The sequence below is a fragment of the Ambystoma mexicanum genome, chromosome 6q, assembly GCF_040938575.1.
Source record: "Ambystoma mexicanum isolate Mex_15411 chromosome 6q, UKY_AmexF1_1, whole genome shotgun sequence".
NCBI classification, from domain to species: domain Eukaryota; kingdom Metazoa; phylum Chordata; class Amphibia; order Caudata; family Ambystomatidae; genus Ambystoma; species Ambystoma mexicanum.
This window is the reverse complement of record NC_090937.1, coordinates 1,679,518,792-1,679,543,745: the sequence shown is the minus strand read 5'-3', so window position 1 is coordinate 1,679,543,745 and position 24,954 is coordinate 1,679,518,792. Positions and strand designations below refer to the sequence as shown.

Below are 24,954 nucleotides of genomic sequence, written 5' to 3'. Positions count from 1 at the left end.
CACCCTCAGTTCAGCTTCAAAGTGCACAGGCGCTGAAGGTGCGGATGCGGGTCTGGGTTTGCAACAGGAGCTGTATGTCTCAATTTGGTTGTAGAACAAAGGAAACACCAATGCAGCTGGTCTCAGGGCAGAAGAAGGAACACAGAAAAACCACCTTCAACGACCGTTGCTGTCACACAGTGTTGCGGGGGCAACAAACTCTTGCGATCTGATGCAGCCTTCTCTCTCTGTACAGTGCAAGTTAGGATTCACACAAGTTTCACGTCAAAACACGAAGCAGTGACGCCCCTGCATGGTGGCCAGGATTTGAGCTGGACCATCCCCCGGGTGGCCCAGCGACACTACAGAACAGACTCTATTTTGCTGGGCAACCAGGAGACATTGGGCCTCATTACACGGAAGGCGGTGAGCCGCATGGCTCATGCCGGTAAAATACCGGCACCGCCTTGGCGGAAATGGGATTTACCGCCCCATCCCAAGGTTGGAGGGGCGGTAAATCCCCTTCCGCCATTGCCCTTCCCCATTTCTGCCCCATAGGGCTCTATGGGAATGGGGAAGGCGCTAATTACAGCACCACAAATTTGCGGTGCCATAATTAGCTCCGAGGTCCCGCAGCGGGATGGATTTTAACGCCTGCAAGAAGCAGGCGTTAAATCCCCCAACCCGCTAAGGGACCTCGTAGTAAAGCGTTAGGGATTTACCGGTACCTGTATTTTACCGGTACCGGTAAATCCCTAACGCCATCCGTGTAATGAGGCCCATTGAGTGATTGGTCCCACCACTCCATCCATAGGTTTGAAGCACCTTTGCATGTTTTCTGAGATCAAGTGCAAAGCAGGGGTCTACCGGGACGGCAGCCAACCACAGTTCCGGATAGTCCTTGGATCTGCTCTGCTCTTCTGGATACTTGGCCCTGTCTACAGGTCGATTAGGTCCTATTGTTGATCTGCCTGTGTTTGGGACCACTCCTCATATCTAAACGTCTGGCAGGCACTCGCACCTCGTCAGCCAATGAAAAAATCTGCCCCACTCATGCACACTAGCAGTAGCCCAATCAGGGACCACTGTGGTTCTCATGCTCTGGTGCACACCAGACATCCTGGCTCTAGTGTGGATTGGGACCAGACAGTCCAAACCCACATGTGACCTGCAGTAATCTGCAAAAGAAGCGGCTTTCACAGGCAACTGCATGCCCAACTAAGTAAGTCGCGAGTCACAAAGACCAGGGGGAAAGAAATGGGCAAAGGAACAGACAAAACATCTTGCGGCATGGCCATGATGGCCACTAGCCTCAGTCATGAGCCAAGCGCTGTAAGCGCTGTAAGCGCGGTATGGCTCAGTAAAAAGTTGTAAAAATACAAGAAAAAGTTTCTGCTGTCACCAGTTTTTTCCTAGGCACGCAGTCCAATTACCAAAAATTCCTTACGGATAACTACGGCCAGAAAATACAAGGACCCTATTGTGCAGTGCAGTAATGTACTTTGCGCAATCACAAAATATTAACAAAGTGGCAACAAAGTCAAAAGACCAAGAGAAGCAAAACTTCTCAGTACTGACAGCCCGAAGGACGTGTTAGTTTCCCTGTAACAATGAGCGAAAGCCCAGTGGAGTGCAACTGAAGGCTGTGCTCCACTGGCGAAAGTCAGGTCAGGACACTGTAACAAAAAGGTTTTGCGGGCGTATGGTTCATAAATGGAGGGACAGTTGCATTCTGAGAAATCTTTCCTAACAGCATCTTGTATACGAATGTGTATTATAAACCTGATGTGGGATCCGGTCGGGGGGATGAGATGCAGCGCTAGAACTGATGGCCCTTGGTTCCCTCTCAGCACAGGGGACCTCCAGGAGGGAGTGGACAATAGGGTATCACTTAAGTGACTTGCTAAAGACTGCAATAGAGAATGGAGATGATGCGAGCATAGTGGGTAGTGTTGTAGGGGTGAAAGGCAATACATTGCAAATAATGTAAGCAAAAAGAATATGCCACAAAAGTGATCCAAGGGATATGGGGCCTTCGGTTCTTGGCAGGTCGAGGGCATTGAAACACGCTCTGGGATGATGTCCTTGCGGGTTGTACCAAGGTTGCATTGTGCTGGCCCAAGCGGCAAACTAGGGTCGAGTCAGTTCAAAATGGGAGCTCTGTGCAGTTTGAGGGCAGCGTTCGAGCGATTGAGTTCGGAGGGCTGTGAAGGCATCGTGAAGTCCGACACATACAACAGACTTCAAGTTTTAACAAAAGACTGGAATGTCAGGATGGTTGAAGGCCTAACTTTCCCTGTACTACTGTAGGTTTTCCCATCTGAATGAAACTGTCCAAAACCTATCCTTGGCCACAACTATAGTAAAGCCATGTGCAGGGATATCAAACTCAAAAGAAACAGGGCCTCATTACGACCCAGGCGGTAAGTTACCGCCTGGGCCGTGACTTTACCACCATGGCGTAAACTACGTTTACGCCATGGTGGTTGGCGGACTTACCGCCCCATTCCGAGGTCGGCGGGGCGGTAAGTCCCCAATCCCCATTTACCCTTCCCCATTCCCATTTTTGCCCCATAGGGCATAATGGGAGTGGGGAAGGCGTTAATTACGCCACCGTAAATTACGGTGGCGTAATTAACTCCATGGTCCCTTAGCGCCATGGATTTTAACACCTGCTAAAAGCAGGTGTTAAAAGCGCCATGGCGCTAAGGGACCTCGTAGTTGGCGGTAAGGGGTCGGCGCAGCTAACGCTGGCGTTAATCCCTTACCGCCAGGGTCGTAATGAGGCCCACAGTGTTTAACTCAAAGTTCTGAGTTTCTTCCAGCTCACATCTTTTTCTCGGCCCCCCTTCGCCAGGCATAAGAAAGTTCCCTGAAAGAAAAAGTCTTAAAGGTTACCTTGTCCAGTTCAAGGCAATATAGTTTGTGACCAATCCCCCGGGTTTCCTTGCCCAAGTTCTCAATAGTACAATCCAAAACGAAAGGGTCTCAGGACTATGTTCCCAAGATGAAAAGTATACTTCGAAAGTGCTACAGTGATTTTGTTGAGCTAGTCTTGCGATGTCTTCAACTTTCAACATTTAGGATTATCTGGTTTAGGCGCTGTTGTCATACCACACGGCCCACCACACGGCCCACCCATCAGAGGTCACGATACCGGGGTCCCTGGACTTCTCAGCCCCACACACAAGTTCCTTGGTGCTTGCTCCTGTGCGCCAAGTCACCAGTTACTTGACTCCTCCGTACTGGCCTCTTGGCTTTCGGGTAAAGTCACCAGTTACTTGACTCCTCCGTACTGGCCTCTTGGCTTTCGGGTCAAGTCACAAGTTACTTGACTCCTCTGTACTGGCCTCCTGGCTTTCAGGTTAAAATCACCAGTTATTTGACTCCTCTGTACTGGCCTCCTGGGTTTCGGGCCAAGTCACCAGTTACTTGACTCCTCCGTACTGGCCTCCTGGCTTTCGGGCCAAGTCACCAGTTACTTGACTCCTCTGTACTGGCCTCCTGGCTTTCGGGCCAAGTCACCAGTTACTTGACTCCTCTGTACTGGCCTCCTGGCTTTCGGGCCAAGTCAGCAGTTACTTGGCTCCTCTGTACTGGCCTCCTGGCTTTCGGGCCAAGTCAGCAGTTACTTGGCTCCTCTGTATTTGCCTCCTGGCTTTCAGGTTAAAATCACAAGTTATTTGACTCCACTGTACTGGCCTCCTGGCTTTCGGGCCAAGTCAGCAGTTACTTGGCTCCTCTGTACTGGCCTCCTGGCTTTCGGGCCAAGTCAGCAGTTACTTGGCTCCTCTGTACTGGCCTCCTGGCTTTCGGGCCAAGTCAGCAGTTACTTGGCTCCTCTGTATTTGCCTCCTGGCTTTCAGGTTAAAATCACAAGTTATTTGACTCCACTGTACTGGCCTCCTGGCTTTCGGGCCAAGTCAGCAGTTACTTGGCTCCTCTGTACTGGCCTCCTGGCTTTCGGGCCAAGTCAGCAGTTACTTGGCTCCTCTGTACTGGCCTCCTGGCTTTCGGGCCAAGTCAGCAGTTACTTGGCTCCTCTGTACTGGCCTCCTGGCTTTCGGGCCAAGTCAGCAGTTACTTGGCTCCTCTGTACTGGCCTCCTGGCTTTTGGGTCAAGTCACCAGTTACTTGGCTCCTCTGTACTGGCCTCCTGGCTTTTGGGTCAAGTCAGCAGTTACTTGGCTCCTCTGTACTGGCCTCCTGGCTTTTGGGTCAAGTCACCAGTTACTTGACTCCTCTGTACTGGCCTCCTGGCTTTTGGGCCAAGTCAGCAGTTACTTGGCTCCTCTGTACTGGCCTCCTGGCTTTTGGGTCAAGTCAGCAGTTACTTGGCTCCTCTGTACTGGCCTCCTAGCTTTCGGGCCAAGTCAGCAGTTACTTGGCTCCTCTGTATTTGCCTCCTGGCTTTCAGGTTAAAATCACAAGTTATTTGACTCCACTGTACTGGCCTCCTGGCTTTCGGGCCAAGTCAGCAGTTACTTGGCTCCTCTGTACTGGCCTCCTGGCTTTCGGGCCAAGTCAGCAGTTACTTGGCTCCTCTGTACTGGCCTCCTGGCTTTCGGGCCAAGTCAGCAGTTACTTGGCTCCTCTGTATTTGCCTCCTGGCTTTCAGGTTAAAATCACAAGTTATTTGACTCCACTGTACTGGCCTCCTGGCTTTCGGGCCAAGTCAGCAGTTACTTGGCTCCTCTGTACTGGCCTCCTGGCTTTTGGGTCAAGTCAGCAGTTACTTGGCTCCTCTGTACTGGCCTCCTGGCTTTCGGGCCAAGTCAGCAGTTACTTGGCTCCTCTGTACTGGCCTCCTGGCTTTTGGGCCAAGTCAGCAGTTACTTGGCTCCTCTGTACTGGCCTCCTGGCTTTTGGGCCAAGTCAGCAGTTACTTGGCTCCTCTGTACTGGCCTCCTGGCTTTTGGGCCAAGTCAGCAGTTACTTGGCTCCTCTGTACTGGCCTCCTGGCTTTTGGGCCAAGTCAGCAGTTACTTGGCTCCTCTGTACTGGCCTCCTGGCTTTTGGGTCAAGTCAGCAGTTACTTGGCTCCTCTGTACTGGCCTCCTGGCTTTCGGGCCAAGTCAGCAGTTACTTGGCTCCTCTGTACTGGCCTCCTGGCTTTCGGGCCAAGTCAGCAGTTACTTGGCTCCTCTGTACTGGCCTCCTGGCTTTCGGGCCAAGTCACCAGTTACTTGACTCCTCTGTACTGGCCTCCTGGCTTTTGGGTCAAGTCAGCAGTTACTTGGCTCCTCTGTACTGGCCTCCTGGCTTTCGGGCCAAGTCAGCAGTTACTTGGCTCCTCTGTACTGGCCTCCTGGCTTTCGGGCCAAGTCAGCAGTTATTTGACTCCACTGTACTGGCCTCCTGGCTTTCGGGTGCAAATTCTTCGTCTTATCCTTGGTTGCCTCGTGGTCCTGCAACCGTGTATCACACCCCCTTTGCCAAGCTGTTGCCTTGCCACACTGTATACACTCATTTAAGTTCACTGTTCATGGCTTTCTTTAGCCTTCAATGTAGTCAACTGTAAGGTTGTATGTAATTCGTTGTGTAGCATAGGTTTTCCAGGATTTAAGTTTCAGTTCAAAGTTCAAAGGTGTTCCTATGTTGCTTTATTAGATTTTAAAAATCACTCATGTGGTCTTAAGGTATAAGCATTTTGGAGTTCCCTGTTCAATGTGCTGCTTTGCTTCAATGGGAAGTGTCCCTGTAATGTGGTATTAAATAGGCATTCATTTTATTTCAGGGGGAAAGTTTCATATAGGTCTGTTTCACTATATCAGTGTTTCTGGTAACGTCAAGTTTCCATGTAGTTCGGTATTCAGTATACCTTGCTTTCCTGTTATGCTTTTAAACAGTTCGGTATTCAATATATATGGATGGGCACTTGCCTGCGGTCCTGTATGGAGCTCCCCACTCACCGGCAGTCTGCTCCTCTTGCCTGCGGTCCTGTCCAGAGCTCCCCAGGTCTGGTGTGTCCCTCTGAAACTCACTGGCAGTCTGCTCCTGACGGCTTCTGCTGCTGTCTCCGTTCCACTTCTGGGATGGGGAACATCGCCAATGCAAGCCCTGCTGCTTTCTCACAGATGTGGCTATAAAAGGGGGGTTGTCCTACCCTCTATGGATCTTAGGGGTGCGCAGGGTGGATTCAGTGTACACTGGTTTTAGACCCTTATGGGTGCCTGTGCAGTTTGGGCAACAGTTGGAGGAAAAAGCATGCTTGCTGCTGTCAAACAGATCTCTCTAAAACAGTAATCATGTACAAAATTCCAATTCTTTTATACAAAATTTGCAGATTTTTATTAATTTAGCTGATGCTTATTTTCTTTGTGCAAAGCATTTTAGTAGATTTTTTTATATATATCTATAATGTCCATTGTGGAACACAGAAGCATAGTTAAACATTCACTATGACATCAATGTAAAAGTCAAAGGGCCTCATTACGACCCAGGCGGTCCGGAAATAACGGTGGCGGTAAACCCGCCGCCACCGTTGTTTCCGGACCGCCTGAGTCCGACCCCTGCAGGCGGGAGTACCCGCCAGGTCTGACCTGGCGGGTTTAACACCTCCCGCAAGCAGGCAGACGAGGAAACACCGGCAGCATTACGAGATGCTGCCAGTGTTTCCATGATCCCCATTTCCATCGAGTCCCATAGGACTCAATGGGAATGGGGATTTACACCATTCCGCCCCCGTGATTCCCGGAAAACCGGGGTTGTAATGCCCCGGTAATTCCGGGAATCACGGAGGCGGAATGGTAATACGAGTCCGGCGTTAACCAGGCGGTTTTACCGCCTCGGTTAACGCCGGACTCGTAATGAGGCCCAAAGGCATGGTAAATACAGCATTCATTTGTACATTTTAACTGGCAGTTTGTTAGTGAGAAAAAATGTTTCATGCCAATGAGTGTAGAAAACACAGGATAAAAGTTCAGATGGAAGAGACGTTGGAAATCAGTCTCCTATGCCCGGCTAAAGTCTGCCCTCATATTTGGTCTGCTTGACTTCCTTTGCAAGTTTTTTATGCTTTTTTTCTAAGGTTGTTGCCATGAAGGTGTCAAGGTCTTTGTCGATATCTTTCAGCGTCCTCTGAATTTCCTGGTTTGGCTTCCAGTCCAAAAACGGCTGCTCCCACGAAGAGCGGGGTCCCCTGCTTCTCCTACACGGTTCTCCTTGCAGGGTCTTCTCTGGCTTCTCTGCTGGGGTCTCTGTGGTCTTCTCGGCTGGCCTCTCTCTTCTGCCTCTCACCTCTCCTTTTATACAGCTGTATCCTTCTAACAGGCTGCATATGTGCTTGGTCAATTTGATCTGCCTGACCATAGTTAGTGTTTGGGATGCAGCTTCCTCATCCCTTTACCTTAGTGGTAAAGGGAGATAATCTTCACTGCTCCGGGTCGCCTCTTCTTCATCTAAGTGCAGTTAGATGTGTGTGGAATATTGAGGAATTCGCTTGTAACAGCCCATAGAAGATGGGGGAATATGTGACTGTCAATAGGGAAAGGGGATACCATGTCTCGCCTAAGGTTTTCCTCAACAAAAACCCCCCAGTCAGGCGATCCTCCCTCGCTTGTCCACCCCCAGGGTCGGGATCCAATAGCGATGGCCTTTCCCTGGCCACCTGCACAGAGGATCCTAGGGGTCAATACCATCCGGTTTCTCCAAGGTCAAAACAGTTTTTGCCATTGGCAGCCACTTGGTCTGGTTGACAATGACAGAATCCTTCTAGTATTTCAAGTCGAGGTCCTGAGAGATTTGGAGCTGTAATCCCCCCCTATTGCCCCTTAGAAGTGGCCTTTACAAGGCTGCACACCTTATCCAGAATCTACGCAGATACGACCATATCACCCCTGACCTCATTGACCTTCATTGGCTCCCACTCAACGCACAAATTGCCTTGAAGTCTTGCTGCATCATCTATAAGGCAGTCGCTCTAAAGTCATCCAGGTACCTCATAGAAAAACTCTGCATCTCTGGCGGACAGCACACTACCAGAAACCAGGATACGTGCAGACTTGAAATCTGCTGCTGCAAAAAGGAAAGAACCAGAAAACAAGCGTTCTCTGCATATGCCACAAGACTATGGCACCTCCTCCCTTTCGGCAACAGACTGGTCCCCACGCTGCTACAATTCATACAAGAACTCAAGGCCCACCTCTTCAAGGAGTCTCTCCTCCCCAACACCTAGGCCATCACGTGGCCCCTCACCCCTCCTGACTCGCTATATGCTGCCCGCCACTCTCCTTCCCGCCACCCGGTACAGCTGTACCCCTTCTCTGTGCCCCTCTGTATCCTAACCCCCGCTGTATATCTGTTGTTACCTCTGTAAAGCACTCCATTGATTCTCAAAGCCAGGACCGTGCTCAATAAATGACACAACAATAATAACAATTACAGAACCAAACAATATGAGCAATTATCCGCTGGCATGACTTTTCCCAAGGTGATCAATATAAGTTTAGTCATTTCTGAAGTAAATAAATGGTATCAAGGCCCTGTTGATTAAAGTATCTATTTAATGTGTCTTCACCCAAGCTGTGTTTTTCCCCCCCTCATGCTCCTGGATGCTAAAATGTTCTTGCTAAAATGAATTGCGCTGTTTCTGCCGCATGTCGCCTCTGTGACATCAGATTTTATTAATGGAGCACTACTACTTATCTGCCCCCTATTACGGTGCCTTTCCTGAATAGATGGTACTTCAAAGTCTCATTAGTTACTACGTGAGTAAATAACTAGTGCACATCACTGCCACTGAGAACCAGTCTTCCTGTTACGTGTGATGCCTGCGATAGTGAATGTGTTGAAACTAATAATGTGCATCTCCTTTTATTTCAATAGGTGATTGATGCCCAGAAATGCAACAGCAGCGATTGATACGTTCTCTGGACTAATGCCCTGCAAAGCGTCATTATTAGAATGTGCAACTTCCAAACATCTTAGAAGGATACAGGTTTGGGGTGCCGTTGTCTTTTCAGAGGATTCAGGAACTGGGATTGAGAAGCCTATTGGATGGATACATGATGGCATCGGTGCATGCAACCCAGCACCCAAGCATGTTCTTTCTGTCAGTCCTGGGGGCGCGGGAAGTCTGGCATGAAAACAGCAGTATTTGATGTGCAGTAAGACTAGCCTTTGTGCCTTGCCTGTTGTTCATGATAGAACACGTGTGAGCGCTATATTACACACATTCTGAATCTAAGGGTAGTTTCTCTAAGAGGATTTTCAAAACACCTTTAAATATGAATGGGCAAACCGCGCCCATGCACTGACTATTTTGCAAGTTTCAGTCAGAGGTAAAATCTTGTTTGTCACCAGAAGAAATCTAATCTGCACTCTGAATCTGGGAAAAGGTTCAGTGGAAAGGGTCCTTTTTTTAAGCAACTGACAAAATAAACAGGGGAGAAACCTTACATATGCACATGATGAGGGAAATGTGCCCATCTCAAGAACATACGCATTCCCCACATGAGGACATAGGTGAAAATCCTTATCAGTGCAATGAGAATAGCCTCCATATCCATGATACACTTATCTGCCAACAGCAAATACATACAGGTACGAAACGGCATGTGTGCACTGAATGTGGGAAAGAGTTTGCTCACAAGGGAATTCTTACTATCCACCAGAGAACACATACAGGTGAGAGACCTCATGAGTGCACAGAATGTGGGAAAGGGTTTGCTATGAAGCATCATCTTACTGGCCACCTGAGAACACATACGGGTGAGAAACCTCATGTCTGTACTGAATGTGGGAAAGGGTTTGCTCAGAAGGGAAATCTTACTATACACCAGAGAACACATACAGGTGAGAGACCTCATGAGTGCACAGAATGTGGGAAACGGTATGCTGAGAAGGGAGACCTTACTCGCCACCAGAGAACTCATACAGGTGAGAAACCTCATGAGTGCACGGAATGTGGGAAATGGTTTGCTGAGAAGCGAATTCTTACTACCCACCAGATAACACATACAGGTGAGAGACCTCATGAGTGCACAGAATGTGGGAAAGTGTTTGCTGTGAAGCATCACCTTACTGGCCACCTGAGAACACATACAGGTGAGAAACCTCATGTCTGTACTGAATGTGGGAAAGGGTTTGCTCAGAAGGGACATCTTACTATCCACCAGAGAACACATACAGGTGAGAGACCTCATGAGTGCACAGAATGTGGGAAACTGTATGCTGAGAAGGGAGAGCTTACTCGCCACCAGAGAACTCATACAGGTGAGAAACCTCATGAGTGCACAGAATGTGGGAAATGGTTTGCTGATAAGCGAAATCTTAATACCCACCAGATAACACATACAGGTGAGAAACCTCATGAGTGCACTGAATGTGGCAAATGGTTTGCTCAGAAGGTCCAACTTATTCACCACCAGAGAACGCATACAGGTGAGAAACCTAATGAGTGCACTGAATGTGGGAAAGGGTTTGCTCGGAAGGGACATCTGATTCACCACCAGAGAAAACATACAGATGAGAAACCATATGAGTGCACTGAATGTGGGAGAGGGTTTGCTCAGAAGGGACATCTTCGTCACCACCAGAGAACCCATACAGGCGAGAAACCTCATGTGCATTAAATGTGGGAAAGAGTTTGCTTGGAAAAGATATCTTTTTCAACACCAGAGAACACACAAAGGTGAGAAACCTCATCAGTGTACTGGATGTGGGAAAGGATTTGCTGAGAAGGGAGATCTCACTATCTATTCCTCAGTATCAGCATCGTCGTCTATGAGGGCGGACAGGAGCACTCTCCATTCCAGGTTCGCTGCCTCGATGACCCATCTGGATCACCCTGCTCCTCCTGCAGTACTTACAGGACCCCCAGCACAGAGCTGATAAGCTCTGAAAAATCACTCTGATCTGTGTTTGTTTTATTGCTTTACATCCGAAGAAACGGCAGTGGTTACTTCGCTGCCTACAGCACCTTATCTTGGTGCACTATAGCCGTTGGTTTTTCTCCATGGCACCGCTTCGCCCAGCTACAAGGCGACGGCAGAATGGCCGCCGTGATTGCAGCCTAGATTGGAATTTTGCAGCATTTCCTGGCTCACCTATTCTGCTTTCTGATTGGCCGAGCACGGCCTTATCTCCCAATAGCCTGTGCCGTTAGGCAGAAGCCGGCCGAATGACAAAGGGCCGTAGATTAAGGGCCTGTCTGTGCCTGTACGGGCCGAAAGGGCCATAGGGGCATATTCGGTTGCCTCTCTATTGGTACATCCTGCAACGCAAAGACTGCATTACCCCTCAAAGGGACCACCCGCACTGCTTTGAAGGAGCTCATCGATGCGTTCTTGTGACACTGACCACAGAGGGTAAGACACCAAACCAAGATGCAACACGCTCTGCCTGTAGCTATTCGCGACTCCTAACTTTGATTTCTGTATGAACTTCCTAGCCTGTATGCTTCTATAAGAACCAGGCACATATGAAAACCATAGTCTTCTCTTCACATTTGTTTATAATGTCATAATTTACCTATCACCATCATCTATCGTAATTTGCCATCTGTATTATGGTGTCTTCATGCACATATACTAGGTGCCAACGTGGCTAACACCAGTCAGCTAACACCATCAAAGCTTTGTACCCTCCTTGCACTTTTGCCGGATATTGCCGGATATTTGTTCTCGACTGTCGTCTATGCTAACGCTACTCTATCATCTCGCATTGTGTTTGATCTAATTGAGATGTATAGGCGATGCCATGCAACGAAGCTTACTTAGCCTCACTTCGGCAGATTAGCTTATTGTATATGCCTCTCACTGCGTTTGCTAACGTTAATGGTAACTTTATGACACGTGATATTGTTCTCTCTGTGTAGCGTAACTAGAACCAATACAATACCATACACATGCTCTATTAGGGCGGTTGCTTGTGACTTGACGGTGTGAAAGCCATCTCCTAGGTTACCTTTCAAATGTGCCTAGACCACCTATCACCCGCAACTTCTCCTGACATGCTTAATCTGCCTCCTAGCTGCCGGTGATCTTTATAACTACCTATCAGCCTCTATCGCATGTATTTCAAGAGCATACAAGTAGGTGGATCCCCACATCACTTCAGTCATGTACTGGGCTCTATAAAGGTTGTAGCCATAGCCTTAGTAACCTGCTCCCTCTGCTTTACCTGCTAGCAGGAATTGGCCTTAATTCCAAGGCTAACCTTTTGTCTCTTACAGCGTTAGAATGGCCACTCCCCATCTTACCAGATTTCGGCTCCTACCTGAGTTAGATCAGATCAGACCTAGGTATGTCTTGCCTCCATTGTTTCCCATTCTGGTTAATCCAACATCATGGGGCCTTACAGTCACCAGCCCAACTTGCCTACTGACCGCTTCCCAATGGATTCAACAATTTGCCTCTAAACCTACACCTAATGAACAATGCCCTATAAGCCTCAAAATGCACAGGTCTCTTTTCTAGGTTTAATACAACTCCCCCACCTCACCCTCCCGTAAGCAATATACTGAACCTACATTGGCCACTTAAGACTAGAGCCAAACCTAAACCTAAGCCAGACCCTAACGATCAGTCTGCACCACAACCATAATCTTGCCTACCTGACCGTCAAGAAGACAAACCTGCCAGTGATTAAAGGTGCACTTATCAATGCCGGATCGATGGTAGCCCACACTACAGACATCGCTGACCTCATCATGGCAAATCAGCTAGACTTCGTAGCCATATCGGAGACCTGGCTTCACCCAGCAGAAGGACCCACCTTATCTATAACAATTCCTGAGAATTATTCTATCCTCAGATTAGATATGAATGAATGAATGATATTTCATTTTCATTGCGCTCGTACACAAGTGTTTCAGAGCCCGACCATGCAAAAAGGGAGGGGAACAAGGGAGAAATAAAAAAAAAAAAACCCAGCAATCTTACTAGGCCCAGTGACATTTAAGAAAGCGCAAGTGCATGGAAAAGGGGGGAAGTGCGGAACAGTGGAGAGAACAGAATAAATACTAGAAAAAATAAATAAGTAAGTAAATAAATAAGGCAATAAACCAAAGTAGTGCAGCCAGCAAGTGGCAGGTGAAGGTTTAGTCAGATAATGTATATCTGATAAGTGCAGACAAAAAGTGGGAGGGGAACTGTATGGGTACAGAGGCAGAACCCCAGTGCAGGAGGGTGGCAGGGTGAGCAGGTACCTGGGCCCGAATGACAGAGGGTGGCCAGGTGCATGATGCCAAGAGAAGAAACAGATCAACAGGGGAGAAGGGGGGCAAAGGCTGAGGCAAAGAGGAAGGTCTTGAGCTGCTTCCGGAACTGGTGATGGTTTTCCTCAAGTTTCAAGGTGGCCGGGAGGCTGTTCCAAAGGAGGCCCCAGCTGAAGACAGAGATCTATCCCTAGCCTGTTTCTTTGCAAAACGACTGACCCTGATGGAGTTAGAGGTAGAGGAGCGAAGGGCTCAAGAGGGGAGGTATTTACGGAGGGATAGTTGAAGGTATTTTGGACCCAGGCTCCAGAAAGCCTTGCAGACTATACAGAGGGTTTTAAATTTAATCCTTGCATCCATTGGGAGCCAATGAAGGGATTTCAGAGCTGGAGAGATATGATCCCAGGACTTGAGGCCAAGGACAAGTCTTGCAGTCCTGTCCTGGATTAGTTGTAAAGGGCAGAGAGTGGAGGCAGGTAGATTTAGAAAGAGACTGTTACAGTAATCCAGCCTGGAAAGAACCAGAGCTTGGGAGACAGTGAGCCTTTGAGGGAAGGAGAGGAAAAAACAGAGTGCCTCTAAGTTGTAGTAAAATTTTTACTTTTTGGAGACGTCAGAGATGTGTGCAGAGAAGGAAATTGTGGAGTCAAAGATAACTCTGAGGTTCTTAGGCACGCAGATGGGGGTAGGAGGAGGAGGGCCAAGGGAGGCTGGTCAGAGAGTGAGAGAAAGGGATGGATATGGTGTGCCGATGAGGAGGATCTCAGTCTTGTTGGCATTTAGACAAAGATCGCTGGCAGCACACCAATTTTGAATGGCTATTAGACAATCAGAGATGAGGGAAGGAGAGAGAGGAGGTGGCTGAAGCAAGCCTGAAAATGAGTTGGGTGTTATCATAGCACTAGAAAGTTGAGCAGAAAATGGAAATGCAGTAGGCAAGAGTCACCAGATATTGGTTGAAAAGCCAGTTGAAGATGGAGAAAGAAGATAGGAAGTACCCAAGTTGTACCTGGGGGGTTCGATCAGAAAGAAAAGAGGTCAGCCAGGCCAGGGCCTGATCAGTGATGCCCAGGTTATCACAGAGACGATTGAGCAGGGTGGTATGGTTGACCATGTCAAAGGCAAAGGAGAGATCAAGTAGGAAGAGGACACAGAGAATGTTAGTCGAGGTTGGAGACCAGGTCTTCACGGATGTTCAGGAGAGCAGTTTCCATGCTTCTGGCAGCTCTGAAGCCAGAGCAAACAGAGTCGGAATGAAGATTAAGCTGAGAGATGGCCAGCTTTTCCAGGAGCTTACCTAAAAAGGGAGTAATGGAAACTCGGCGAGAGTTGCCCGGACATGATGGATCAGCTGTGGATTTCTTGAGGAGTGGATGTACAAGGGAGTGCTTAAGAGGGGAGGGGAAAGGGCCAGAGGCAAAGAAGAGGTAACAGAAATCAGCAAGGGCCTGAGCAAGGGTGTCTATGTGGTCCTTAATGGTTTTAGAGGAACAGGGATGGACCTATTTTGATGAGGTATTTCTTAGATTAGACTTATCTAGCTACCTCACCAGGGGAGAAAAGGTCGAGGGAGCCGGCTGAGGGAGAGTCAGCAAGCCGAGAAAGAGAGGGAGGAGGAAGGGGAGCGGAGGAGAGAGTAGACAAGATGTACTGGGTTTTAGAGAGAAAGTGAGAGGCAAGGGCTGCGAGAGGAGGGGAGGAGACTGAAGCAGGGTTGGCCAGTTCCTTGCAGATTTTGAAGAGTTCAGCTGAGTTGTTAGATGCCGCAGAGACGCAGGCTTGTATGTGGACTTCTTGGTGTGGACAGCGAGTCGGTATTGCCTTTGGAGCAGATGACAGGCAGTTTGTCAGAGGATGAACAAGAAGCCCTCTATTTCCTCTTTGCCGCCCTACATTTATGTTTAAGTATAGCTAGGTCAGAGTAAGATCAATCACCCCCCTCAATCTGGCTACAACTGAGCCAGTAGTCCTCTTTTGGACCTCCCCTTCATCACCTGCCCAGCTGCAACTCCAGTGAAGCACCAAGTAACGCTCCCAGCATTACTTTCGGTGAGTTGGTTTGGTATCTGGAACTACACTGGATCTGTCAATATGTTTAGATCTTTACCTCCTACCCCCTCAAGCACCTAGCTGCTTTTTTGACACATTGTTCACTCTTTTTACTTGTCTTCTACACAGAGTGACCTGACTCTCATGGCCCAGGAAGAAGGCTTCCATCACCTCAGCCTAAACGTCAGCAGCACCTATGCCCATATTCTCCTGGGCTCTCTTTAATGGCTGCACTGATATTTCTAACGTTCTATTTAGATGTCGACCAACTAGGAGGTCAGATTCTAGCCGGGCGTAGGAGACCCTTAATCAAAGTCTCCCTCTCTTAACTCTCATTAATACTCTGTGTTCACTGAATTCAGCTTCATGTTGTTTTTCACCTACTTATGAGTTGTCTTCCATATGTTTTATCGCATTCATTACGCCTTGAAATTATCATGTTTGAGGACTGTATTTTGGGCACAACTGTGTTGAACACTAATTGTTTCACAACTATGCATATCACTAATTGTTCTCTATAAAAATCTTTTTTTTAAAAAAAGAAAAAAAGCCAAGGTATCAGCTAATTAATAAAAAGCTGTGGTACTACATATGAATGTTATGTGTTTTCATAAGTAGCTTGCTGTTGGTCCAACAGTCGAATGCCCCATTTAGATGGGTGTTCACAAGGGTTCAAACAAACTTGCATTTAAACTGTTTTGCAAATATTTGAATTTTAGAGGGTAGGACTACCCCCCAGTTACAATACCAAGAGAATGCCTGCAGACTAGGCATTCAAAAGATGAGTAAATCTGAATGGGAATGAGAGAGGCAGGAATCCCCTCAGGGAAAATCAGAACTACACCCCCTCCAGGCCGGTTGGGTCTGGGGGCTGAGAGGATCTTGTAGCCATCGGGGAGCAGAGTGTCAAAACTCATGACACAGCTGGCCGTGAACCACGTCTCGGTGAGACCAAGGACATCAAGGTCAAGTTCTTCTAGGAGGTGGAAGATGTCAGAGGAGTGTTTAACAGCCGAGCAGATGGAGAACATTTGAGAGGATGCGGCATTGCCTTCATTGTTAAAACTCAACTGGGACTAAGGATCATACAGCATCCACCGTTCCTATCTGGTGAACTCCTGTCAGTAAAACGGCCACTATCAGCATCCCGTACGATCACCATGCACCTAATATATACCGCCTGGCCCCATATCCACATTTTAGGAAGACATAACTGCCTTACTCATCACTAATATGAAACCTGGCTCGCAAATTATAATACTTGGAGACTTCAACCTCGTTCTGAATGATGTAAATGCTTCTACTCTTGCCAATACCATTTTGGAGGTAGGCCTTACCCATAGGATCAACCTGCCTACTCATATCAAAGGTCGCACACTAGATTGGTTTGCTGACCTCAACTGCAAGACCTCAATAACATCCATTGAACCCTGTGCATGGACTGATCACCATCTTACTTCCTTCCCCCTTCAAGAATATCTACAACTAAACTCTACCCCTCATATGGCCCTGCCAGCCTTAACCATAAACAAGCGTAATATAAGTGTTAACTTATTACCGCTACTCCACACTATCACAAACCCCAGACATCTTAGTATAGACCCAGTAGTGCTAGTAGAGATTTACAACTTAACACTCAACCAAGCTATTGATAAAATAGCTCCCCTAAACGATACAAAGGGAAACCTTGAGCTCACTTCAACTCTTAGTATACTCCCAATCTTAAAGTGACACAATATGAAAAAAAGGCACGCAGAATCCCTTTGGAAAAACAACCCCTCGGACCAGAATAAGGAAAATCTCACTAAGATATCTGCTAGGACCGGAGATCCTCCAAACTAAAGGAGACTCCTTCAACAAGAGAATTATCAAAGCCAACTCTAGTACAAGGGAACTCTTTACTATCCTAAGAGAACTTCAATCTCGAGATTCTCCAACTGACACCTGCATTAAAGACAAAACTTAGTGCACTAATATCCAAGATGTGCTTTCTAACAAAATATCACTGATTCAAGAATAAATCAAAGCCAATAAAGCAAGCCTCCCACCCAACGACCTTCAGTTGCAGGAAGCTCCTAGGATTCCAAATAAACAGGTTAATCAGTTTAAATTTGCTCACGAAGTTGAGAATATAATAACGTCACTTAAACCATCTAGACGACTCCTGCCCAGCATCTATAATCAGCATCTATAATCCGCCTCTATAATCAAAGAGGCAGCCAGGGATCTAGCGCCTTTCATCTCCACTCTAATTAACTCCTCCTTCGACACCTGCACAGTCCCAACCAATCTCAAAAATGCTTGGGTACTCCCCCTCTTAAAGAAACCCAACCAAGACCCTAGCATTCCTACAAATTATAGACCGATAACTATGGTACCATTTCTATGGAAAATATTAGACAAGGCAGCATACCTCCAGATTCAAACTTACCTTGAAAACAACAATGTGTTACGACTCCACCAATCAGTGTTTAGACCGAGACACGGTACAGAATCGGCACTAATTTACTTGAAAAAACAAAAATGGATGAGCTGATGGACAAAGGAGATTTAGCCATTCTTCTCCTAGACCTGTGCGCCGCTTTCCATTTGGTGGATCTCAAAGTGCTTTGCAACCATCTGACCTCAGCTGCCCATTTCTCGACTGAAGCCACTTCTTGGATCCAATCGTTCTTAGATAATCTCTCTATGAGAGTGTTCTCTCCCACGTCATCAGCAGAACCAGTACCAGTTATTTGCGGAGGACCCCAGGATTTTATGTCCATGGTTACTAGCAGATGTAAAGCCGGATCAAAGGAGAAGCCTTTGAAGGTTTGGATGGTATGTGTAGAGTCACGTAAATATTGGGGGTCCGGACACTCATGGGTTTCTGTTCAAGGGTGGATCCACACCCAGACACAATTGGCCGACCTGGTGGGTTTTCACTACTTTTGTGAATCTTAGGGAGGGCATGATGGTAGGTACCCTCCCTTGGTTGTTGGTCAAGAAGTCAAATTCTTTCTTGGTAATCCAGTCTCTGTCTCTGGCATAGCTGGGAATCTCAATAATCTCAACAAAGATGTTTTTGGACGATCTTGTCTTTATTGTCAGCTAGGAGACCATTGACCATAAGTAAATATTGGGTGGGTGTCATCAGAACAATGCCGCCGCCTTTGTCCGCTGGTTTAATAACCAGCGAGCGGTTTTTGGATAGCTCCATGATTGCTCTGTTTTCTTCTCTAGATAAATTATGATGGTAATTGGATTTTTCTTTTTTTAATTTATGTAGATCTTTAAGGACACACTTCTCAAAGGTGATAATTTCAGGGGGTACCTGGTGGTACTGGGGACAAAAATCAGAGGGTGGCCCTGAATCCGGGTCAGTATCTTCATAGTCTTGATCGTCAAAAAAAAGACTTTTAGTCGCAGAGTACAAAAAAATGTGCGCATCTCCATCTCTGTATTAAACCAGTCGGTTTGGTGTGTAGGGACATAGGAGACTCCTTTGGAGATCGATGATACTTGTACTTTGGAAAGGGCAAATTTAGCCAAATGGAAATAGGTATAGGAGGGTCTTTTACCTGGTTCGTTTCCTGCGGCCTCGAGGGTTGCGCATCATTGGTGGATATTTTGCGGTGCCGTAATTAGCTCCGAGGTCCCTTAGCGGGTTGGATTTTAATGCCTGCATAAAGCAGGTGTTAAATCCCCCAACCCGCTAAGGGACCTCGTAGTAAGGCGGTAGGGATTTACCGGTACCGGTATTTTACTGGTACCGGTAAATCCCTAACGCCATCCGTGTAATGAGGCCCTTGGACTTATGACTTGCAGAGTCATGGCTACATGAAGCTAGTGGCCCACGGATAGAGCTGGCTACCCCAGATGGCTACAGAACCTTCTGTCAGAATCAACTTTCTGGCCAAGGAGGGATTAGCTATTATAGCAACACATTAGCTTCATCTCGTCCAATCACTTTGCTCCTTTAAGGATCGCAAGGTTTTGCATCTCATACTGACACAGGCAATGAATAGGTGCATTACCTGTGTCCTGATCTATCCTCCTCCGGCTGAAACACCTAATTTTGATGAAGATCTCGTCCACCTTCTCAATAAATCACAAGGACCTAACTATCCACTTTGCTAGTTGGGGACTTCAACCGTTGGCGTGATGACATCACTGAGCAGCAAGCAACCATTCTAGAGGAGGCATTAAATAACCTTGACTTAATAGTCGCCCACTCATATTAGGGGTCACTCCCTTGACTGAGTTGTAGTAAATAATCTCGAAGTCAATACGATGGACACTCTCCCTTGCATTTGGTCCAACCACTATCATGTCTCCTTTACAATTCTTACTCCTGGCCCATCTACTAAACCAGTAAACCCTCCGGAAAAAGTTATGAATCGGAACTTTAAGAAGATTACGCAGCTGGACCAAAAGACTGCCTTGACAGCATTTTTTCGGCCACATCTGATCTGGACCCTCCTTCTACTCGTACTGACACCTTTAATAACCTTATCCTCTTTACGTTGAATCATGTAGCATCGGTTAGGAGTAAACTGGTTAAAGATAATCCTTCTCACCAGAAATGGTTCACACAGGATCTGTGCCAAATGAAAATTCAGAAACGTCAGCCGGAGACCAAATGGCTTAAAAGCCCATCAGTAGATAACAAAGCCCATTGGAAGATCTTAGACAAAGACTACAGGATAGCTATTAACGAAGTTACAAGAAATTCTAAAAAATCCAAATAGAGGAAGCAATCAAAAGTTCTAAAAAACTTTTTGAGATTGTGAAGTCCTTAGAGAAACCCAGTACTCGTTCCATCGCTATAGCTCCTACGGACCAAATCTGTGTTGATATACAGACTGCCTTTGAAGCCAAGGTGGGCAAGGTGCAGGATAGAAACAGAGCTAAACTTTTGGCCAAATTTAGCCAAACATCTACCTCTCTGTCCTCTTCTTGTTCCTCTGATCCATAAATCAGAGCAGATGTTTAGTTTTGCTCCTGTCTCTCTTGCCGACATGATGGCCACCCTCTCTACCATGCACCCCTCTCAATGTCCAGAGGACACCATTTCCCCTAACTTCTTCTTGGACTACAAGGATATACATGCATCCTTTTTGTTAAGATTTGTCAACTCCTCTTTTTTCAATAATCAAGTCCCCGACTCCATAGAGAAAGCAGCTATCACCCCGCTGGTCAAAAAAACAGGTCTGGACACAAGCGTCTGTGGTAACCTGCGTCCCACCTCCAACTGTCATTTCCTCCTCAAGGTGCGTTATGAATGTGCTACCATCCAACGACAAGCTTTTGTTGAGAAGACAATCATTTTACATCCAAGACAGTCTGGCTTCAGACCACTCCACGGTACCAAGACCACTATCTTAGATCTACAGACGCACATGTTGAGAATCTCGGATGGAGGTCGCTCTGGCATGCTGGTTGTGCTGGATTTGTCAGCGGCTTTTCATCTTCTTGATCATGATCAACTCCTGCTGGCCTTGGAGAAACATGGTTGTTGCAGTCCTGACTCAATTCTATGGGTGATATCATTTCTCCAGAATCGTACATCTCAAGTACGTTGGGGTGAAGCCACTTCTCTCTCTTCCCCCATTTCCTGTGGGATCCCTCAGGGAGCATGCATGTCCCCCCTACTTTGTGTCCTTTATATTCAAGTTTTCCGTTACCTGTTGTATGAGCTTGGAGTGAACTTCTCTGACTATGCTGATGACACCCAGCTAGTGCTTGAGTTATCAGGGGACTATACCAAAGATGTCGTCCCTCTTCAGACCATCTATTTTCACGTTGAGACCTGGATGAGCAACAACTGGTTGTGTTTGAAAGGGGATAAGACCAAGCTGATGGTTTTTGGCACCAAAGCATGCTCAAGCAAAATTATACCCCAGCTACCAGTCATTCTCCATCCACGGCTGTCCAATCTCGATCTAATAGAGTGTTAAAACTCAGGGGTTCTCACTCAACCCTCTACTTAGGGCCTCATCACGACTTGGGCGCTACTGCCGGCAGTATTACCGCTGGCGGTAATAGCCCTACCGCCGAACTCCCCGGCACTAATAGCGCCGGATCACAAGTTCGGCAGTAAAGTAATTCCCCATTGAGCCCATTCGGGAATGCCCCATTCCTCATTGGGCTCAATGGGAAATTTTCGCGCTCTTACCACCGGCAGATTTCCCGCCGGCGGTAATAGCGCACATTTTTGGCAGATTTCCCCCCAGCTCAGAGCTGGGGCGAAATTCGCCTAAGCCCTGATTCGTCGGACCCTTAAATCCGGAGGTAATAGCGCGACTGCCGGATTTAAGGGTTACCGCCGAAGTCGTGATGAGGCCCTTAGTGTGGAAGCCCATATCAACTACACAGTAATAAATGTCTCTTACTACTTTAGGCTGCTGATAAACCTGTGTCCATTTCTGTCGGCATCTAGCTGCTTCCCAGTGGCCCGTGCGGTTGTGATGTCCAGACTGGATTATGGCAATTCATTATTAATTGGGGCCAACAAGAAAAACATCCATTCCCTCCAGACTCTTCAAAATGATGCAGTTTGCATTATCACGTAGAAAACTAGAAGGGATCATGTTTCCGATGTGCAGCAAGATCTCCATTGGCTCCCTGTGACCTCCAGGCTGGAATGTAAGGCTGACTCTCTATCCCATAGTTCTATATATGGTTCTGCTCCAGTCAATATTAAAGAACTGGTGTCCTGTTATGAGCCACAAAGGAAGCAGCGCTCCTCTGCTTTGGCACTGGTCAACATCCCTAAATTTGCTCTCTCCAGTTGTCTAGGCAGGTGCTTTCCCATCAAGGCCACAGAAATCTGGAATGCCTTGCCGTTGGAGCTCAGGCTGATAAAGGAATACAATCCCTTTCCGCCAGAGATTTAAAACAATCCTCTTCAACTAATGCTCTTTACAGTCATGCCTCTCAGAAATAGAACCCGCCAGCTTCTATGATGCCTGCGGGCTTCACTGTCCTACAATTAAATGAATAAATAAATATAATAAATAAATACATAGGTCTGACAAGAATCTTGGTGTTCCTGTCACACACCCTGTGTGGTGTATGTCCTTTAGACTAAAGGCCCCTTCAGTAAATCTGAAGAGGAGGAACCCCTTGACAATGCAAGTGGAAGTGGTTCCTAAAATTCAAAAACTGGGTAAACCTAAAAGCCCACCTACAGTGGAGCTGATCCAGATGGAGGTAAAGAACATAGGCATTTTTAACAAAACTAAGAAGGCAAGGAGTGTCCTTGACCCAAAAGTAAAAATTAAGTTTTTCTCCTTTAGTTCTGAGTGCCCAGAAGGAAACTTCTAGGCCCAAAAACTGAAATACAAAAAGAGCAATAAAAGGTCTAAGAATAGCTTTCTTACTAGGCCTTCTAATAAAAAGCCTTTGACTCCAACTACTCCTACAGGAGAGATGGATAGGTGTTCTGACAAGGCTAGGGTCTCTGTTTCAAGAGACCACTCTAACCCTGTGGGATCCTCTAGAGAGAATCCTACTGTAAGTCATATTGTTAGCAGGGAAACCTCTAACAAAGGCAAATCAAAATCTATAATATTAGGGAAATGGGAGCCTAAACTAAGCTCTACCATTTCAAGTCCACGTGTAAAGGCTTTGACCCACACAGCTTCTGAGGAAGAGGTGGATAGACAAGTTGGAAACCTATCTAGCGCTTTGAGGACTGGTAATGCTCAAAACTGGTGGAAATCCAGGAAACCTAAATCTAAGGCTTGAGACTGTGGGATGTTCTGCTGAAGAATCCAGTGTAAATCCTAGTGTTAGGAAGGAAACCTCTAACTAAGGTAACACTAGATCTGAGAGGAAGTGGAGGCATGTACAATGCGCTGCCACCAGAACTCCAAACAAAATACCTGAGACCCAACCTGGTCCAGAGGGAAAGGTGGTGAGGAATCATGGGGACCCCTCTAGGTCTAAGGGATTTCTTTATAAGAACCCCTTTTAAAAGTCTATTGTAAGTTGAGAAGTTGTTCCAACCTCTTAGGGTCTGTTAAATCAGATCCCCTATACTTTAGATAAGAGTTAAGTGCCCAACACTACTTGTAGGTCATATAGTTTGCAAATGATAACTAATATTAAAAGGTATCACAGCAAAGAGTTACAAAAGGATTGCTGGTTGACCCCGCAGCCAGATTAACCGACTTAAAACACGAGATCCATCCTGGTGAGGATTAGATCCTCCTGTTCTTTAGTCTGGGAGGGACAAGTGTTAGGTAATGATATGTCTTCTTGACCTGTGTCAACCTCAGAACCTTTTGCTTTAATGGTGGATTATTTTTCCGTATACCTCCGTGAGTGGGAACCTTTTTCCACACTTACAGAGCCTTTTACTCTTTTTATGTGTGTCACTTGTATAACTCTTCATAGTGACTTTTTAATGTTATCCTCTTTGACAACTTTTTGGCAATCAGTGCCTGTTGTTGCTGGGTTGGGGAACTTCAGAGAACGTGTGGTCAGACCACTCGTTCCTGCTGGGACCCGCTAAAGGAATTCGGAATCGGCCGGTAAGGATTTACCGGCACCGCCATCCTCACCGGTGCACGTTAACCCTTACCGCCCAACACGGAATGACCCCCAAAGTATCTATCCCCTTTTACACTAACATTGTAACAATTCTGTTACAGGGACAAGCTTACCCTCAATGATTGGTGGCAGTGATACCTTGGGCCTCATTACGACCCAGGCGGAAAACCATGGTGCTAATAGCACCATGGTCCATGCCGGTAACTTACCGACTCCGCCATGGAGAAAGGGGGAATTACCACCCCATTACAAGGTTGGCGGGGCGGTAATTCCCCCTTCCTCCATAGCCCTTCCCCATTCCAATTTTTGCCCCATAGGGCTCAATGGGAATGGGGAAGGCGCTAAGTACAATACCGCAAATTGCGGTACCGTACTTAGCACCAAGGTCCCTTTGCGGGTCCCTACTTTAACGGCTGGTGTAGACCAGTCGTTAAGGTCGGGTCCCGCAAAGGGACCTCGTAATCAGGCGATAATGGGTTAACGGCGCCGCAGCCTTTTACGGCGCCGTTAACCCATTAGCGCCAGGGTCGTAATGAGGCCTCTTGTATTAATTTGGTGCACCTGTCATGATTCCTGCCCCTCATGTCCCCAGACCTCCAAGATGTCAGGCTGGAGCCAGGCCACAATCACCTACATGGCCCTCAAGGGCCTCTCCATCCCTCCAAAGACCCACTTGGAGTCAGACTTGGCGCTTGTGGCATCAGACTCACTCACCCCCATAGGATAACATTGGGGATTGGACTTGTAGTGGTTTGATGGGGACAAGATGGATGCCCCCACATATTTCGGTTCCCAGAACTGCATGTGCAGTCTAGTCTTTTGGGTGTGGTTCAGCCCAGCGACACTTGGGATACCCAGAGACTATATAAGCCACGCCCAGGCTGAGAAACTGTCATGGATGGCACTCTGTTAAGAGTGGCACAGGGCACCCAGGTAGGGTTTGGGTGGTTGTGCCAAAGTAAGGTGGACAGATAAGTACACACACAGATAGAGAACAAAGAGTAGGCAAGTCTAGCAAGGAAATAAGGTACAACAGAATGGATTCCCTCTTGGGGTGTATGCAGATATGGGGAAGAGTGTTCCACGGACCTTAGGAAAAACTCTAGCCTTCTGCACAGTTTGCTATAACAGAGGCCCACACTGTTTGTTCATGGCTGGGAACAACAGCTGTGGGTGTCTGTAACACAGAAACTGGACAAGGGAAGGGGCAGAGGTTGCCTGCCGGAAAC

General features: G+C 47.2%; 1 protein-coding gene across 1 annotated transcript in view; it reads left to right on the top strand.

Moving 5' to 3' along the window:
* The window catches only part of LOC138515433 (uncharacterized), a 239,363-nt gene extending 223,586 nt beyond the window's left edge, over nt 1–15,777 (top strand). The window contains 2 exon segments of the mRNA XM_069630276.1: nt 9,345–10,540; nt 10,542–15,777. Coding sequence (XP_069486377.1) covers nt 9,345–10,540; nt 10,542–10,812 — 1,467 coding nt within the window. The 3' untranslated portion in view covers nt 10,813–15,777.
* Nucleotides 15,778–24,954: the final 9,177 nt, after the last annotated feature.